The sequence below is a fragment of the Macaca nemestrina genome, chromosome 17, assembly GCF_043159975.1.
Source record: "Macaca nemestrina isolate mMacNem1 chromosome 17, mMacNem.hap1, whole genome shotgun sequence".
NCBI classification, from domain to species: Eukaryota; Metazoa; Chordata; class Mammalia; order Primates; family Cercopithecidae; genus Macaca; species Macaca nemestrina.
Genome location: NC_092141.1, coordinates 74,069,160 through 74,088,024, shown reverse-complemented (window position 1 = coordinate 74,088,024; position 18,865 = coordinate 74,069,160). Strand labels below are relative to the sequence as shown.

Genomic DNA, 18,865 nt, shown 5'->3' with positions numbered 1-18,865 from the left:
GTCGCTGGCGGAGGACCGGGCCCGGCGGGCGGGCGGGCTGGCGGGAAGGGGGCGCGCCCCGGGAACCGACCCTGCCCGCCCGGGGTGCCCTCGCCCCCCAGGCAAGAGGATGCTCGGGGTCGCCCTGCTCTCCTCCTTGTCTCCCCGGTGGGCGTCACGGCCATTCCCCCACCCCCCACCGCGTCCTGGTCTCGCCCCCTACGAGAGGGAAGTGGGGCGAGCTGGGTGCTGCCTCGGGGTGTGGGGAGACCTCTTCTGTCCTCCCCGCTGCGGATGAGGCAGGAAGACCGAACAGCAGCCCCAGCCGCTTCACCCCCATCCCCTGCTCGGGCGATGTGGGCCGAACCTCGTTACCCCGCTGGGTGACCCCAGTCACATGGGGTCGCGTGCGCTCCCAACTCCCTGTTTCCTTGGCAGTCTCCTAAGCAAGCGAGTTCTGGAACCGTCGCAATAAGGGAACTTTTTCCCCCGATACTTCTTGTCAAGGGCGTAGGGTGACAGCCTCCTTTTAAGCAAGGATATGAAACTTGAGTGTCAGGTTGACCGTACTGGAATCAGAAGAGAATGGACCCGTACAGTTAGTCTGAAAAAGTAGCCTCTGTGCTTTTTCGCCCCAGTGTCACGGTCAGGTAGGATGTTTACGTGTAATTTCTGTGCAACACGTTCCACTCTCCTTTTCGCTAAGTAACTGGGAGCTGGCGGGAAGGGAGTACCACTACTTCTGTTTAGATGAAATGTAGTGGTAAGAAGACTGGCCTAAAAGTCATGTGGATGCTGTACAGATGGAAACAATGAATGAGTGTTGAGTTAGATAATTGGTTCTGCCCTTTATTGACAGTAGTTTTAAAATTAAACTTTGTTCTTAAGTTAAAAACAAGTTGTTTATTTCTGGGCATTCAAAGAAATAAAAAAGACGGTTTTTGTCATTTGAAAGATAATTAACACTCGTGTTTCTGTGTGTCAGGTGTGTTCTATAGAAAAGACATTTTGGCAGAATTTAGGTGCAGAGCCTGGTACCTCAGGTGCATCTGGATTTTATTTTATCTGGGGAGCAGTTTAGGAGTTTGCTACAGATTGCAGGTCCTTTTAAGTGGGATTTTTTGGTCAGGAAGTACATAAGGGACTTCTTAATGTCACCCCTGCTCCCCCACCTTCCAGCGTTTGGGTAAAGGAAAAACTGCCTGAAGAGCCAGGCATTGTGGAGTAATGAACTAGAGAGAATCACTAGACCACAGCCCGCTGTAGCCCTAGTGCCTCTGCAGTTAAACTATAAAGAACAGTTGTATTTATCCTGCTGTAATGTTTAGCACAAAACTAATTAAGGTCTCTTTCAAGGCTGCAGACTCTGCCTTGACAGTCCTTAATTGAAGGAACCTTTGTAACCTGATGCAGCTGAACTTAAGGAATTATGTTAATGAATAGCATCAGCATGTTAACTGATTGTGAGCCAGGTAAACACCTCTTCTTAATGTACACTGAGTTGTAAGTGTGATCTACTTGAGCATTGATTGCGAGATGATGTAAGTCGTCAGGAATCCAGTTTTTCCGAGTTGACATGAAATTTGACAGTAGAACAGTTTTTCAGGCTGGGCGTGGTGGCTCACTCCTGCAATCCCAGCACTTTGGGAGGCCACAGTGGGAGGATGGCTTGAGCCCAGGAGTTCCAGACCAGCTGGGCAACATAGCCAGACCTCGTCTCTATTTAAAAAAAAAAAAAAAAAAACAAAACCCAAAAAACACCAGTTTTTCAGTTATTCAAACAGATGACTTCCTAATAGCCAAGTGACTGTTCAGATTGATCAAAGGTAATGAAAGTAGTAAATCAGTGATATGAAATATGAGTTTGAACTAACTAACCTCTGTGAGCTGGAGTCCGATTTTGTATTATTTTGCGGTTGCTCTTCCTCCCTTTTAGGGAAATTGAAGGCCGTCCTGTGACTTAAACTGGATTGAAACTTAGGCTGGAAGAAGTTTTTAAATTTTGAATGTGTTCCTAGAAGACTCAATGTTGGGTTACGGTGCCGAAGGAACAAACAGAACATGGAGCTATAATGTAATAGTTGGTTCTTAGTGTGTCATAAATGAACATCTTTTAGGCTCGTAAAATCTTGGTTGTGTCCGTTTTCTTTTGAGCTTGGACACTGGTCTGTGCAACATAAGTTCTTTTTCCTTCTTGAGTTGGGTTCTTTTTTGACTACCTTCTACCCCAGAAGTTATTTTATAAATTGGAACATGTTAAAAATCCTTCAGAAAGAGGAATTGTGCTAATAGTATTTGCTTTTCAAGGCTCTAATTTTAAGACAGTGAGCAACTGTTATTTTTTTTTAACCTCTGAGAAGTTACATTTGTTTTTAATGTTGGTCTTCATTTTTGAAGATTTGTCTGGGATAATTCAGAAGTGTAAGGAAATAATACTGAAATAAAAACTTATGATAATATGTAATGACTCCTCTTCATACATTTTTTTTTCTTCTTTTTGAACAAAGGTATGAGGGTGCTGGTTGATGCTCGAGAGAAGCTTCATATTCCCTGGGGAGATAATTCAAACCAACAACATGGAGATAAGATGATGTCGTTTGATACCCGGGCCCCCATGGCAGCCCAAGGAATGGTGGAAACAAGGGTTTTCTTACAATATCTTCCTGCTATAAGAGCATTATGGGCAGACAGCGGCATACAGAATGCCTATGACCGGCGTCGAGAATTTCAGCTGGTAAGAGATTTGCTCTTTTAAAACGTGTGGTTTTATTTTAGCGACGTTTAGTAATACAGGTTGCATATCCCTAATGCGAAAATTCGAAATGCTCTCAAATCTCAAAGTATTTGAGTTGGAGGAGCAGACTGAGAGGCTAAGGGATAGACCTAATGTGTCCTAGTCTGTAATGACTACTTGTAAAAATAGTGCATAAAATTACCTTTAGGCTACATGTCTTAAGGTATATATGAAACATAAATGAATTTCTAGTTTAGACTTGAGTCCCACTCCCAGCATATCTCTTGTGTATGCAGATATTTCAAAAATCTGAAAAAATTACAAATCCAAAACACTTCTGGTCCCAGGCATTCAGATAAGGGATGCTCAACCTGTATCTGATTTTAGCACACCTTTTTCACTGACTTCCATAATATAATGTATCTATCCAAAATTGTAGCCTCAGAAATTTGTTTTTTTGGGGTTTATTTTGACATGGAGTCTCACTGTGTTGCCTAGGCTACAGCGCAGTGGCGTAATCTTGGCCCACTGCAACCTCTGCCTCCAGGGTTCAAGCAACTCTCGTGCCTCAGCCTCCTGTGTAGCTGGGTCTACAGGCACGTTCCACCACACCTGGCTAATTTTTGTCTTTTTAGGAGAGGCAGTTTCACCATGTTAGCCAGGCTGATCTGGAACTCCTGACCTCAAGTGATCCGCCCACTTTGACCTCCTAAATTGCTGGCGTTGCGCCAGGCATTTTTCCCCTTTTTCCTTAAAGGAGACTACCCATAAAATACTTTGTAGCTGTTACACAACATTGAAGACAGGTTTGGAAAAAAAGTATCCAGTCCAGGTTAAAAATACAGAATATAGTTGAAACAGATTTTTAATCAAGTGTTTGGTACTTTAACTGTGAATGCTGTGATTGGGTTTTATTTGCCAAAGGCCAGAAAGATTCCAGCAGTGATAGAAATCTAGACTGTATGCCATTTGGAAGTAATTCAGATCTGAAGTGTTTTACTCTAGTATGATTAAAATGGAGTCACAGTTAAAAGTAAAACTGCTGGGTGGGTGCAGTGGCTCATGCCTGTAATCCCAGCACTTTGGGAGTCTGAGGCGGGTGGATCACCTGCCTGATGTCAGAAGTTCGAGACCAGCCTGGCCAACATGGGGAAACACCATCTCTACTAAAAAATACAAAAATTAGCCCGGCGTGGTGGCAGGCACCTGTAATCCCAGCTACTCAGGAGGCTGAGGCAGGAGACTCGCTTGAACCCAGGAAGTGGAGGTTGCGGTAAGCCGAGTTTGCTCCACTGCACTACAGCCTGGGCAATAAGAGCAAAACTCCGTCTCCAAAAAAGTAAATAAATAAACTGCTTAGGAAGTTGTTTGATGATGTCACCAACATTAATCCACATTAATGGGTGTGGCTACAAGGTGATGTACAACCAGCCATCCTTGCTGTTATTATTTGTACTTAGAAGCAGTCTTGCCTTTTAAAAGTTCTAGGAAAGTGTTCCTGATAGCTTTTTATAAAACTGACACCTTAATTTTGACTATATCTGAATTATAGCTTTTATATCTGTCATTCAACTAGCATTGGATTATTTACCGTCTTGTATAGTTCTCTTCTATCATGTTTGTATCTTGTCTTTTCAAGTAATGTGTTTATTTCTGTCTCACATTGTTGTTAAAATGAATAGCTGCCAGTATTGCATGTTGAAAATGATGAATTTAACTTGACAAATGACCTCCATCCAATTCCCAGATTTCTGGTTAGTTTTGTCCTTTGATGAATGTTTCTTACTTTATTTTTGGTAGACTTGCTTGCATGAGTTCTTCCATATACCCCTTCCCATCGCCCATCACCCTACCTCCTGTTTTTCGTTTTTTTGTTGTTTTGTGTTTTTTTGAGACAGAGTTTTGCTTTTGTTGCCCAGGCTGGAGTGCAGTGGTGCAATCTTGGCTCATCTCCGCCTCCCAGGTTCAAGCGATTCTCCTGCTTCAGCCTCCTGAGTAGCTGAGATTACAAGCATGCGCCACCACACCTGGCTAATTTTATATTTTTGGTAGAGATAGTGTTTCTCCATGTTGGTCAAGCTGGTCTCAATCTCCTGACCTTAGGTGATCCACCTGCCTCGCCCTCCCAAAGTGTTGAGATTACAGGTGTGAGCCACTGCGCCTGGCCATCTACCTCCTATTTTTAAGTGCTGCTTTTTCTCCTTTCTTCTTAGTTCATTTTCTCAACAAACCACACGCTTTCAACTCAGTTTTCTCAGGCTCTATTCATCCTTCCAGGTCAGAGAAGAAACATTCATCTGTAATAAGCGTACAGTGCATATGGATTAAATGAATAAATGAAGAACTGCATACCTGAAAGTTCTCTGTGGGCAAGTTCCATATTTGCCCTAAGTCCGTTTAATTAAAATTGGGTTTCATGGACAGTTTTTTAAATTTGGAAGCTTAGGTCTAACTGTCTCACATCAGGACTGTCATGTCATCATCGTTGAGAAAGCATCCCTAAGTATATCTTTGTGATTAAGAACGAATAGGTAAAACCACTCAGGATGAGGACCTGCTTGTTGTTGACTTGAGCCACTTGATGCTTAAGGAGTAAAGAAGTCCTCAAAGATGAGGAGAGATAAGTTCCAGAAATACTTTTTTCCATGATGAAAAGTAGAGACAAGAAAAGAGGAACAGAGCAAGATCTAATTTTAAACTTCTGGAGGACAGAGATTCTTTTTTCCTGAGTCTATGCTCAGCATTGTTTTTTGTTTCTTTGCTTTTGTTTTTTAAGAGACAAGGTCTCACTGTTGCCTAGGCTGGAATGCACCGTTGTGATCATAGCTCGCTGTAGACTCAACTCCTGGGCTCAAGTGGTTCTCCAGCTTCAGTCTCCCAAGTAGCTCGGACTACAGGTGTGTGCCACCACACCCAGCTAATTTTTTAAAAACTTTTTGTAGAGGTGGGGTCTTGCTATGTTGCCTGTGCTGGTCTTGAACTCCTGACCTCAAGCAGTCCTCCTGTCTTGGCTTCCCAAAATGTTGCGATTACAGGCGTGAGCCACTATGCGTGGCTTCAGCATTGTTAATAGCACCTGACACATATAGATGCTCCATTATTATGTTGACTTAATGGCTCTTAAACTCTTGGATGTGCTGTGGTGCTTGGCATAGTGTCAGGCACTGAGAAGGCACTGGCTTACTTAAAATTTTCCTCAAAGTCATCAATTCCATCTACTCATCTACATGCAGCAGCTCCCCACGTTCTGATTTTTCTACCTCTGTAACATGTCTTGTATTCATTCCCTCCATGTTATTGTCCTGCTTCCTCTTGCTTGGACTCCAAGGCAGTCTTGTTCAAACACAGCATTGCTTTGCTCAGAAAGCTTTGGTGGCTTGCCATTACCTCCAGAACAGAGTTCAGCTTCTTTGTGTGAGTCAAGACTCTAGCTAGCTTACCTGTGATTCCAATATATTTCATTAGGCCACTGGACATACTCTGTAATCTCTTGATTCCCACATACCCTAATTTTTTGCTTCTATAGCTGTCGTCATGCGTAGTCCCTCTGCCAGAATTATTCTTTACCCTGTCTGTTATTAGGTCTTGCCCTTCACTTAATGCAGTGATAATCACACTCATTGTGGCCCTTGGACCCCATGGACTGGAATGCTTGTTAAAACAAACAAGTAGATGCTCAGACTTCATACCTGACGATCTGATTCTGGATTCTGGGATGGGACCCAGGGATCTGTATTTTTAGCAAATAGCCATAGGTGATTTGGATGAATTTGCCCCATGCCTCCCTTTCCCCAGGACCAGTGCATTAGGGGCTATGTCTTCTTCTTTGAAACATCTCCAGTCTTCCTGGCTAGAATGGAGATCTCTGTGTCCTTTGCTTTCCCTAGCATGCTTACTTCTGTCACTCCTCACGGTACCCATTACGTGTGTTAGAGTTACAACTTTCATGTGTAGCTGTCAGTCATGTAGACGTCCTTTGGTATGCCTTGTTTGTCTTTTTCTCTCCCACTAGCATAGTGCCTGACACTTTTGTTTCCTCATTTTTCAGACATTCTTAATTACAGAGGTCTTCTAAAAAAGTAAAATATCTGTAATCCCAGCTCTTTGGGAGGCTGAGGCAGGCAGATCACTTGAGGTCAGGAGTTGGAAACCAGCCTGACTGACATGTTAAAACTCCATTTCTACCAAAAAAAAAAAAAAACAAAAACAAAAATTAGCCAGGCATGGTGGCATGTACCTGTAGTCCTAGCTACTCAGGAGGCTGAGGCGCAAGAATTGCTTGAACTCAGGAGGTGGAGGTTGCGGTGTTGGGGATCATGCTAAGCACTCCAACTTGAGCGTCAGAGTGAGACCCTGTCTCAAAAATATAAAAACGTAAAGATAAATAATATAATTTAATTCTGCCCTTTTGAGAAATACAGATTATTTCTGTAACCATTTCCTAATTTTCTAGGAAGTGGAAAGTTCTCGTATAATTATAATTTTTATTTGGGGGGTTTTGGAATGTGTTTTTGTTATGTTTAGCAACATATTTTTGAATTTTGGTTAGGAAAAGTAAACATCAGAAGAAATAGAAGAGGTTAGCAGATAAAGTAACTAAAATTAAAATTAACCTTTTCATTTCAACTAATGATTTGATTATTAAACTTATTAATGAAAATTAAAAACTGACAGGTTTTAAGGCTCTACATGACTTAACATTTTGCTTAAGATGAACAACTGCCCTTTAATCAATTTTCGGGACAAGGGATAGGGTATTGATAACACAGCTTAGGTTTTTAGCAGGCTACTCATTTGTTAGTAATAACTTTGGGTGTAAACATGAATGTTTTTCTTTCTAAGTTCCCAAAGGCAAACATTTCCTTTTTTGGTTAGTTCCATTATGGGTCAGCTAAATAGCTTACTGTGGAAAAGAAAAATACAAGATTCACATTCTTGTTATAACTTAAGGTACCTTTCTAGTTACTATAAATCAACACATTGAGGATAATATATTGTAAGAAGTGGCCTCTTTTAGTACTGAATTAAATATTTAAAATACTCTACTTTGGCTGTACGTTCAGTATGCCTGCCACTGCACTTTTGAGTTACCCTGTTTTAGAAAACCTTCTCATGTGACAATAACTAGATAATTTGGTAACTCAGATGAATAAAGAGATGGGAGTCAGGGGTTGGCTGGATGATACAATTGGAGATATGGATGAAAGCTAACAAAATGGCTAGGAGTCATTTCCAACTAATTTTTTTGTTTAATTTGTATTCGCTTATTGAGAAGTATAAGCAACACTGGTTACGTAGGACAGGACAGCGTGTGTGACAGTGGGAGGAACATCCCACAGCTTCCTACTTTCTGTAAACAGTTTAACATTGTCAGCATTAATACAGCTTCCTGTAATGGCCAGTCTGTCTTTGCAATTCCTGAAACCAAACTGTTTTTTGCTAATCACGGTACCTTCAGTTAGACTTAATTCTCTTCTTTTTGTGCCTGATGTTATTCTTCTTGAAGCCCATAAGGTAGTGTATTCATTAACACAGAGATTTACTCCCTCAATCTGTGTAACAAGGTAACCATTTAGCTCCATGACTGGTGTGTAAAAAGCTGAGGTCCAACTAAGTATTCTAGAAACTTCAGTTTCAGCTAATTTTTTAAAAAATTTATTTGCACTGCAGCACGTATTTGAAATATAATACAATCAAGAGTCATTTGAAGCTCCTGTAGTCCCAGCTACTGGGGAGGCAGGAGGATTGCTTGAGCTCAAGAATTCAAGTCCAATGTGGGCAACATAGTGAGGACAGCCCCCGCTTAAAAAAAAGAATCAGAGTCATTTATTTATAAATTAACGCAAATTTGGATTTGCTTTAAATAGTAAAGAATTGCTACTTTCAGTTGTAAAATATTATGTTTCTTTTGGATGATTGGTCCATTTTCTCTTAAGTATAGTCAAGCAAGGACTTTGAGTTGCTAAAAACCTATTGGGTATCTTTTGGTTCTAGGGTTAGTGTTAAATACTTCATCCCATATAAAATAAAGATTATATATAACATTAGAGGTAGTAGAGGTTTTTATCTTACTTTATTAATAGTTTTTAGAGACAGAGTCTCACTCTGTTAAACAGGCTGAAGTGCAAGTGGTGTGATCATAGTTCCCTGTAACCTTGGAACTCAGGTGTTCCTCCTGTCTCAGCCTCCTAAAGTGCTGGGATTACAGTAGTGAGCCACCTCACCCAGCCAGAGATAGTAGAGATTTTAAAATTGAGTTTAATTTCCTTGTGATGAAATTGATCAGATGTCAGAGTGGTTACATTTTATCCAAATCTTGTAAACCCAGAGCTTTATGTTTATTTACGTTAAACACAAAGGTTTTTTTTTTTCTTTTTAATTTCTTTTTTTAAATTTCCGTCAGTTCCTTTAAGTTTACACTTATAGTTTTAATACAACTTTGTGAGGTGTGTGTGCATGCATACATAGGTGATATCATTTGATGTATTCTATTATGTTGAAATTTTCATGTTTGCATTTTTTTGGGTGAAAACTTGTCAGGCTGTAGGATATCTGGGTTCTTGTAAAGGGGAATTGGAAAATACTTGCTGCTCTCTATATTACCTTTTATTGCTAAACAAAGCTAGTGGCACAATAATTTATGATTCTCTGAAAATGGTTATTAAACAACTAAGAGGTGGAACAAGTAAATAGTTTTGTTATGAAAAGTAGACTTTAGTTTCAGAACTCTTTGCCTAGAGTATGAACCTAACCCAGGAAAAAGGTTTGTGAGCTTACTTTAAAGAAAAGCATAATGGCCAAAGGACTCCTTGGATTGAATGTTCCCTGCTCATCTTTCACAGATATGCAGCAGCCAACCAAGTTGGGGTATCCAGTCCTGTTAGCCCAAAACAGGTGCCAGTTTCTTTCTTTAGAAAATTAATTCAGGCTGAGAATTGCTTGAGGCCAAGAATTCCAGAACGGCCTGGCCAACATAGCAAGATCCTGTCTCTACAAATAATTTTAAAAATTAGGCAGGTGCAGTGGCACGTGCCTGTAGTCCCACCTACTTAAGAGGTTGAGAGAAGGAGATCGCTTGAGCCCAAGAATTTGAGGTTGCAGTGAGCTATGATTGCACCACTGCACTCCAGCCTGGCCGACAGTGAGATCCTGTCTCAAAAATAAATAAAAATAAAATTCATAGTACTGATAATTATAATAATTGTTTAATATAATAACTGTTTAATGCCTTATGTTTTATAACATTTGCTTCGCACTTTTCAAAGCCCTATCACATTCATGATCATATAGTCCTATATTTAAAAAGGAGACAGAATCCTGAAGTGTCAGGTCCCCCAAAAAAAGAGCAAAACAAGATATACTGTTATGCCCATTTCACAGATTAAAAAATGGAGACTCAGAAAGATTCCTTGAGATGCTTCAATTCACAGACCTAGTAAATAATAATAGATTAGACAACGCAGTCCCAATCTGCTGACTCCTAGTCCACAGCTCCGGCCACCAAACCATTTTACTGGCACTCAGACATGGCGTCTGTGGAGCATTCTTCTTGTCTTTCATTCCCAACTTCTGACCACCACCCATACATACAAATAATTAACACTTCCCTATTAAGTTCTAGCACATTATTTTAAGTGCATGTAAGGTTTTATTTAAGAGTGTTTTGTGTTACGCTCATAGTCACATAGTTATTTTTATATCCTGAACTTTCCTAATATCCTTGTATCATTTCTTCTTTATTATAGTAATGATATAAGTAATCTTAAGTGATGTTTAATAGTAAATTTACTAACTCTGAATGGTACATTTTATCCTAATCACTATTCAGCTTGGTAAAGGTTCAGTTTGAATCTTTACCTCCTTGAAAACTAACTGTAATAGTGATTCTCAACTGATGTTTCATCAGTGGACCCAGGTTTTTTTGTTTTTGTTTTTGTTTTTGTTTTCAGACAGAGCCTTGCTGTGTTGCCCAGGCTAGAGTGCAGTGGCATGATCCCAGCTCATTGCATCTTCCAATTCCCAGGTTTAAGCCCTGACCCAGCCTCCCGATTAATTGGGACTACAGGTGTGTACCACCACACCCAGCTAATTTTTGTATTTTAGTAGAGATGGGGTTTCACCATGTTGGCCAGGTTGGTCTCGAATTCCTGACCTCAGGTGATCTGCATGTCTCAGCCTCCCAAAGTGCTGGGATTACAGGCATGAGCCACCGTGCCTGTCTGAACACAGTTTTTAATGTATTCTGAAAAATAGAAGTTTAGTGGCAACCAGTTAGCTGAAAGAGATTGCCAGCATTTTTCTAGGATAGTGCCATTTGGAAATTAGTGCCTGTCTTATATGTAGTTGGTCAGATTTGAGTTTGTTTTAGAAAAGAGGACACCAGAACATTTTTTTTTTTTTTTTTTGAGATGGAGTCTCACTCTGTTGCCCGCATTGGAGTGCAGTGGCATGAACTTGACTCACTGAAACCTCCACCTACCAGGCTCAAGCAATTCTCCTGCCTCAGCCTCCCGAGTAGCTGGGATTACAGGTGTGGGCCACCATACCTGGCTATTTTTTGTATTTTTAGTAGAGATAGGGTTTCACCATGTTGGCCAGGCTGGTCTCGAACTCCTGACCTCAAGTGATCTGCCCGCCTTAGCCTCCCAAAGTGTTGGGATTACAGGCGTGAGCCACTACGCCCAGCCTATTGTTAACTTTTTGTGAACTCCTTTGAAATGCTTCCCGTGTAATCATGTCACAGTTTTCATACTGCCTATGAGCACTTGAGACTGCAATTTGTCACAGTTTTTTCTTCTTTTTCGTTTTTTTAAGAGATGGGGTTTTGCCAGATTGCCCAGGCTGGTCTTGAATTCCTGGGTTCAATTAATTCTCCCACCTCGGCCTCCCAAAGTGCTGGGACTACAGGCGTGAGTCACCACCATGCCTGGCTTGTCACAAATTTTTGTTCCAGTTAAAAGTGACCTAATTTTTTTTTAAGTGTGTATTTCTGGAAATTAGAAGTGATTTTTATTTCCCTACTTGAAAGTATTTCGTTTTTCCCTAGCTATATACTATTCACCTTTGTCTATATTGTGAACCTATCTTGTTTGCAAGATGCCTTTTATTCAAAAGAACTTGTTATAGCCACATTAGCAGAGCATAGAATGAGCTGATACGGATCAAGAAAATAGTTTTGTTTTGAAAACTGAACTTTAGTGCACTTGGCCAAAGTACTGATCTGTTGCGTTGATGGTAGCTGTTTATCTTAATCTTCCAAATGTAATCACTCTTCTTTTGGCAAAATTAGTTGAAAGTAGTTTTTCTTTTTCTACTTTTTGACACAGGGTCTTGCTGTGTTCCCCAGGGCTGTGTGCAGTGGCATAGCCATGGCTTACTGTATGTAGCCTTGACCTCCCCAGCTCAAGCAATCTTCCCACCTCAGTCTCCTGAGTAGTTGAGATTACCAGCACATACTACCACACCCAGCTAGTTTTTTTGTTATTTTCAGAAACAAGGTCACTATGTTGACCAGGGTGGCCTTTCCCCTGGCCTCAAATGATCCTCCCATCTTGGCCTCCTAAAGTGGGGGGATTTCAGGCGTGAGCCACTGTGCCCAGCCTCAAAAGGATTTTTAAATCCATTCAGTGGGTAAACTTTTTCATCCCCATCTACTCTGCAGTAGATCCAAAATACTTCAGTGGAAGTCTTTGTTGATTTTTGTTTGTTTGTTTTTTGTTCTTGTTTTCATTTTTTATCAATCCTGGCCTACAGATATTTTTGTTTTTTAATCTAAGTAGTAAAATCTGTGTGCTTGGTTGTGCTGTGACTTTTTAAAAGCTTTTATCTTCCATACAAATTAAAAAATAACCATATTTTGTCAAAGCGTAGTGACTCACATCTGTAATCTCAGCACTTTGGGAGGCTGAGGTAGCAGATTGCTTGAGTCCAGAAGTTTGAGACCAGCCTGGGCAACATGCCAAAACCCTGTCTCTACAAAATACGCAAAAATTAATCCAGCATAGTGGCGCACACCTGTGGTCCCAGCTACCCTGGGGTCTGAAACAAGAGGACCGCTTGAGCCTGGGAGGCAGAGTTGCAGTGGCCTAAGATTTGCACCGCTGTACTCCAGCCTGGGAGACACAGCAAGACCTTGTCTCAAAAAAAAAAAAAAAAAAAATTAATAAACATGTTCAAACTTAATGATTTTATATATTGCAAAACATTTTTACATTTGTGATGTAAATGTGATGGCCTTAAGATTGGATTTGGTTTTGTGCCGTGCTGTGGGATAACGTGGAGTAAGGCAGCAGCCAGAGTTCCTGTTCTGCCTGCCACTCACTGTGTGAGCTCAGGCAAGTCCCTTGGCCTCTCTGAATTTCTAATTCTGCAACTGTAAAATGAGGATGATCTATTATTAGGGGCCTACTATTATTAATGTGACGAGGACATGAGATCACCCATGTAAAGCCCCAGACCTGACTTGTATTAACCATATTATTAACATTATTAATATTCCTAATGGTCTTTATGCACCTAAATAGCTTCATAGAAAAATAAAGCACTGTAAACTTTGATTTACTCTCTAAACCTGATTACCAATATAAAAAATTCTGAATAATGTAGAATATATTACTTGTGTTTTCTTATTAGATTGTATGTTGTCTCTAGGACCACAAGTTGAAGAGAGATTTGAGGTTTTCCTTGTTATATTTGTTCTTTTTTTTGAGATGGAGTCTCGCTCTGTTGCCCAGGCTGGAGTGCAGTGGTGCAGTCTTGGCTCACTGCAACCTCCCTCTCCCAGGTTCAAGTGATTCTCCTGCGTTGGCCTCCCAAGTAGCTGGGACTACAGGCCCGCGCCACCATGCCTGGCTAATTTTTGTATTTTTAGTAGAGATGGGGTTTCACTGTGTTGGCCATGCTGGTCTGGAACTCCTGACCTCAATTGATCTGCCCACCTTGGCCTCCCAAAGTGTTGGGATTTTAGGCTTTACTGCGCCCGGCCACGTTGTTATGTTAGTTCTTGTTGCCTAGTGATACCGCTGTGCTTGATTTTTAGATCAAAAACTTATGATGTGGTTCTTCATTTTTTTTTTTTTTTTTGAGGTGGAGTTTCGCTCTTGTTACCCAGGCTGGAGTGTAGTGGCGCAATCTTGGCTCACGGCAACCTCTGCCTCCCGGGTTCAAGCAATTCTCCTGCCTCAGGCTTCCGAGTAGCTGGGATTACGGCATGTGCCACCATGCCTGGCTAATTTTGTATTTTTAGTAGAGACAGGGTTTCTCCATTTTGGTCATGCTGGTCTTGAATTCCTGACCTCAGGTTACCTACCCGCTTTGGCCTCCCTAAGTGAGGGGATTACAGGCGTGAGCCACCACGGCTGGCTGGTTCTTCATTTTTTCACAGTGCCTTTTTAAACAAGTGGAAACGTTTTACAAACGATAGGTCTGTATTTTTATGGCTAGTCCTAGTGTGTCTTTGTAAATGTAAAAACATAAAACTCTAAAGAATCAAATATCATTTGAAAATAATAGACTGTTTTATAGATGGTTGGTGAAACTAACCAGTATTGGTCCTTCTCATTATCACGATGAGATTTGTAGCCAGAATTATTTGATTGTTTGGAGAATGTGTTCCTGAAATGCCTCAGACGTACCAGAGTGAGACAAGTCATTTATCTTCCTGCTGGAGGCATGGGGAGATAACCAGTGGCTCAGGTGCAGAGTGTTCACCACTCCCACTGAATGTGCTGCTTTCGTCCCCTCTTCCTTCACCGTTGTCTCTGAGGTGCTCCCCACACCCCTTCCACATGCACACACGGACATACTCTTTCCCTTTCTGTCATTTCTCTGCCCTGTGACTTGGCAGAGGCGTTGAGAGTACTTAAAGAGGGTGTTAGATCTTCATTTCCAAGGTAAAAAAATTCATATGTTCACAAAATACAGAATTTTTTTTTTTTTTTTTTTTTAGATTCCATGTTTTTTGTGAGATCTCAGCACTTCTGTTTTGTGTAAAAACCAACTAAAAAGTTAATCTGGAGGATATCTACTTTTTCTCAGAGAGCAAAATTAGCAAATTTCAAATTTGCTCCTCAAAGAAAAAAATGTAAAAACAAAACTCTTCTATACTACCTCCCTCTCCCCAAAAATCATAAAACAATGCCATTGAGTTATTTGAGCCAAGGCAGCTATATTTAGCTTGGAAATAGGCCATTTCTTTTCCCTTTAAACTCTTCTGGAAAGGTTAAAGAAAAAGAGCTGGAATAATGAATAATTGGGGTGAGAGACTTTCACTTTCCTTTTCAACATCTTGGTTACTGTTTTCTTAGTCTCTGGGTAACTTTAAAAAATTTTTTCTGCTAAATAGGATGAATTGGCTCAGAAATTATATAGAAAATCAGATATATCATCTTGTGATTTTTATTTAAGCATCATGATGTGAAATGTTGTTGTGTCTTTTCATTGATATTAAATAAACATATATGGAAGCTACTAGCAATGAGCAGCTGCCACAGAATTTCCATGTTGCCAGAGAGTTGCTCACAAGTTATTGCCTGGCCAGCTCTGCTACAGTAAGCCTAACACATGAGAGAATGTACAGGAGTATACTTTAGAAAGATAAAGTTGCTATTCAACTGTAAGATGGTCTCTAAATTTTTAATGGGTTTTTAAAAACCTAAATTATTGGCTGGGTGGGGTGGCTCATGCCTGTAATCCCAGCACTTTGGGAGGCCAAGGCAGGCAGATCACAATGTCAGGAGAGCGAGACCATCCTGGCCAACAGGGTGAAACCTGTCTGTACTAAAAATACAAAAATTAGCTGGGCATGGTGGCGTGTGCCTTGTAATCCCAGCTCGGGGAGGCTGAGGCTTGAACCAGGGAGTCGGAGGTTGCAGTGAGCGGAGGTCGCGCCACGGCACTCTAGCCTGGTGACAGAGCGAGACTCCTTCTCAAAAAAAACAAACAAACCCTGAATGATACTGTATGTTCACAAAGTTGCAAATACTGTTTATCCTAATTGCAGATTTTAAGAAGAAAATATGATTTCTCCAATTCAGTTAAAAATATTGTAATACAAATAATTTGCTATTTTTAACTGTTACCAGCTTGCCACATTTACTGTTAAACTATTTGCCACAGTTTCAAACATGGTAGGGACTTTAAACTGTTGCCATAAAGATAATATACATTTCAACTCTAGACTAGAACAATGAGAATTATACTTGCTTCCATTTTGTCTTGACTCCAATTATGGTATGTTATGATTAAATGTTGCAACCGATTTTAAAGTTGGTGCTATAGTTTAATCGTTTAGTAAGAGAACCAAGGTTCCCCTTGTTGTATAGTATTTTGCACAGTTGGCCTTAACTGTATCTTTTTTTTTTTTTTGAAAAAGAGTATTTTATTAAAAAGCTTCATTTTGTAAAAATACTTTTTCTGATAAGAATACGTTCATGTGATATTTTTGTATGTAATTATATTTTATTCTATATGGAAAGTAAATAGCGAATGTAAAAAGTGATGAGGACAAGAAAGCCCTAGGTAGTGAATTACAGGAAATGTGTTATTCTGAAACAGGTCAGCAGCCATGCAGTCACATGTTACTGAACACCTATAAATGAGTCAGTTACCTTTTTGTGGGCTAGGTGTTTGCTAATGAACCAAATGAAAGTAATCTCTGCGTTGATCTTAGGTGCTAGTCAGAGTAATGAAATATGCACACAAATATGTAATGACACACGTGGTAAATGCTCTGAAGGAAAAGAAACAATGAGAGACCAGGAGGATGGTCTGAGGAGGCAACATTTAGGTTAAGATCCCATGGATGAGAAAGTCCTCCAGGAAAGGAGGGGGAAGAATGCTCCAGGCAGAATGAGCACCGTCTGCACAGTTGGAAAAAAAACTTACTGCCGGTCAGAAAACGTGATCCAGGCCAGGAGGGAGGAGCAAGTGAGGGAGAACTGAGGTGGAGGAGGCAGGCAGCAGCCTGTGACTGCCAGGCCTTGTAGCCCATGTTGAGGAGTTTGAGGTTTCTCTGCCTTAGGAAGCCACCAAAGGATTTTAAGCAGGATCACTCAGGCTGCTGTGTGGAAATTAGAGGGGAGTGAGGGAGAGCCTTTGCACCAGGTACTGTTTTTGGTCCTAACCAGTTCCAGAGTTAGGAGACTATTGCAGAGCAAGCAGCTTGTTGTCAGGTGGTGGCCATAGAGATAAGAGAAGAAAATGGATTCAGGATATACTTTGTAGGGAAAATCATTGGAATCTGATAGATTGAATGTGGGGTAGGGGAGAAAGGCATATATTAAGAGTGACTCAAGTTTCTGGCTTTATCAACTAGGTGGATATTGGTGCTGTTTACTCAAATCACAGATTCATGGGAGAATGATATCTGAGGGGGATGATTAAGAGTTTAGTTTGGGCTACAGGCAGTCGCTGATTTACTGTGGTTTGACTTATGATTTTTTTTTTTTACTTTATGGTGGTGCAAATGCAACACACATTTAGTATAAACTGTACTTCAGGTACCCATACAACCATTATGTTTTTCACTTTCAGTATAGTATTCAGTAAACGTTGTGAGATATTCAACACTTTAGTATAAAATAAGCTTTGTGCTAGATGATTTTGCCTAGCCATCAGCTGATATGAGTGTTCCGAGCATGTTTAAGGGAGGCTAGGCTAAGCTGTGATGCTTGGTGGGTTAGATGTATTAAATGTATTTTTGGGCCAGGCACGGTGGCTCACACCTGTAATCCCAACACATTGGGAGGCCGAGGTGGGCAGATTGCTTGAACCCAAGAACTCAAGACCAGCCTCACCAACATGGTGAGAACCGCCCCCGCCCGACCCCATCTCTACTAAAAATACAAAAAAATAGTTGGGTATATGGTGGTGTATGCCTGTGGCCCCAGCTACTCAGAGCTGAGGTGGGAGGATCCCTTAAGCCCAGGAGGTTGAGGCTGCAGTGAGCCATAATTATGCCACTGTGACTCAAGCCTGGGTGACAAAGCGAGACCCTGTCTCTAAAAATAAATGGTTTTTTTTCTTTTTCTTTTTCTTTTTTTTTGAGATGGTGTCTCGCTCTGTCACCCAGGCTGGAGTGCAGTGGCGCAATCTCGGCTCACTGCAACCTCTGCCTACCTGCTTCAAACGATTCTCCTACCTCAGCCTCCTAAGTAGCTGAGATTACAGGTGCGTGCCACCAGGCCCAGTAAATTTTTGTATTTTTGGTAGAGACGGAGTTTTCCCATATTGGCCAGGCTGGTCTCGAACTCCTGACCTTGTGATCTGTCCGCCTCAGCCTCCCAAAGTGATTACAGGCATGAGCCACTGCACCCAGCCATAAATGTGTTTTTGACTTACGATATTTTCATCTTAAGTGCTGGGTTTGTTGGGGCATAACCCCATCAGAAGTCAGTGAGCTTAAGTACTAGGTTGAGATCTCTGTGAGATGTCTGGGTGGAGATACCAGGTAGACAGCTTGATACATGAGTCTTGAATCCAGAACAGTTTGGGGCTAGAGATAGAAATTCAGGAGGTGTTTGTATCTAGGAGATATTTAAAGTCTGTGAAACAATTACTGAGTATAATGTTTCTGATATGATTACTCAGGGAAAGGGTGTAAAAAGAGATGAGGGCTCATGGTAGAGTCTTTTTTTCATTTTTGTAGAGGCCGGATCTCGCCATGTTGCCTAGGCTGATCTTGAACTCCTGGGCTCAAGCAGTCTGCCTGTCTTGGCCTCCCAATGTGTTGGGATTACAAGCTTGAGCCACTGTACTCAGTCTGACAGTAGAGTCTTGAGAAACCTCCACATCTTTTGAGAATGTTCAGAGGGGGAGATCCTAGCAGAAATGGCCAGAAAGGTAGGAGAAATTTAGGAACATGTCATGTCATGGAAGCCAGGAAAGTGTTTCAAGAAGAAAAAAGTGGTCAGCAGTGTCCTGTGCCGGTGAGAGGTCTAGGAAGAATGACATGTGCATTGATGTTTGGCACAGGAAAGTTGCATATGCTGACTGGCAGCAGGTGCCCTGCTGAGGGAGATGCCAGCCTAGAAGGACTTAAAAGGAGAGAGAGGCAAGGAAGTGGAGAAGATTCAATTGAAGTCAAGCCGACTGTTCTCTTGTCCCTTTTACGGTACTTTCAACCCTCTGGCTTAGTAAGTTGTGGTTTTTCTG

At 41.1% G+C, this 18,865-nt stretch overlaps 1 protein-coding gene across 3 annotated transcripts in view; it reads left to right on the top strand.

Annotated features, from left to right (window-relative positions):
- The window catches only part of LOC105469013 (G protein subunit alpha 13), a 46,433-nt gene that overhangs the window by 460 nt on the left and 27,108 nt on the right, over window positions 1-18,865 (top strand). Inside the window, exons 1-2 of one of the 3 annotated variants that reach the window (XM_011719529.3) lie at window positions 460-629; window positions 2,487-2,713. In XM_011719529.3, coding sequence (XP_011717831.1) covers window positions 2,489-2,713 — 225 coding nt within the window. In that variant the 5' untranslated portion in view covers window positions 460-629; window positions 2,487-2,488. Of the gene's footprint in view, window positions 1-459; window positions 630-681; window positions 1,452-2,486; window positions 2,714-18,865 lie in introns of those variants that run through there. The other 2 variants (XM_071083475.1, XM_011719528.3) reach the window with 2 other exon arrangements.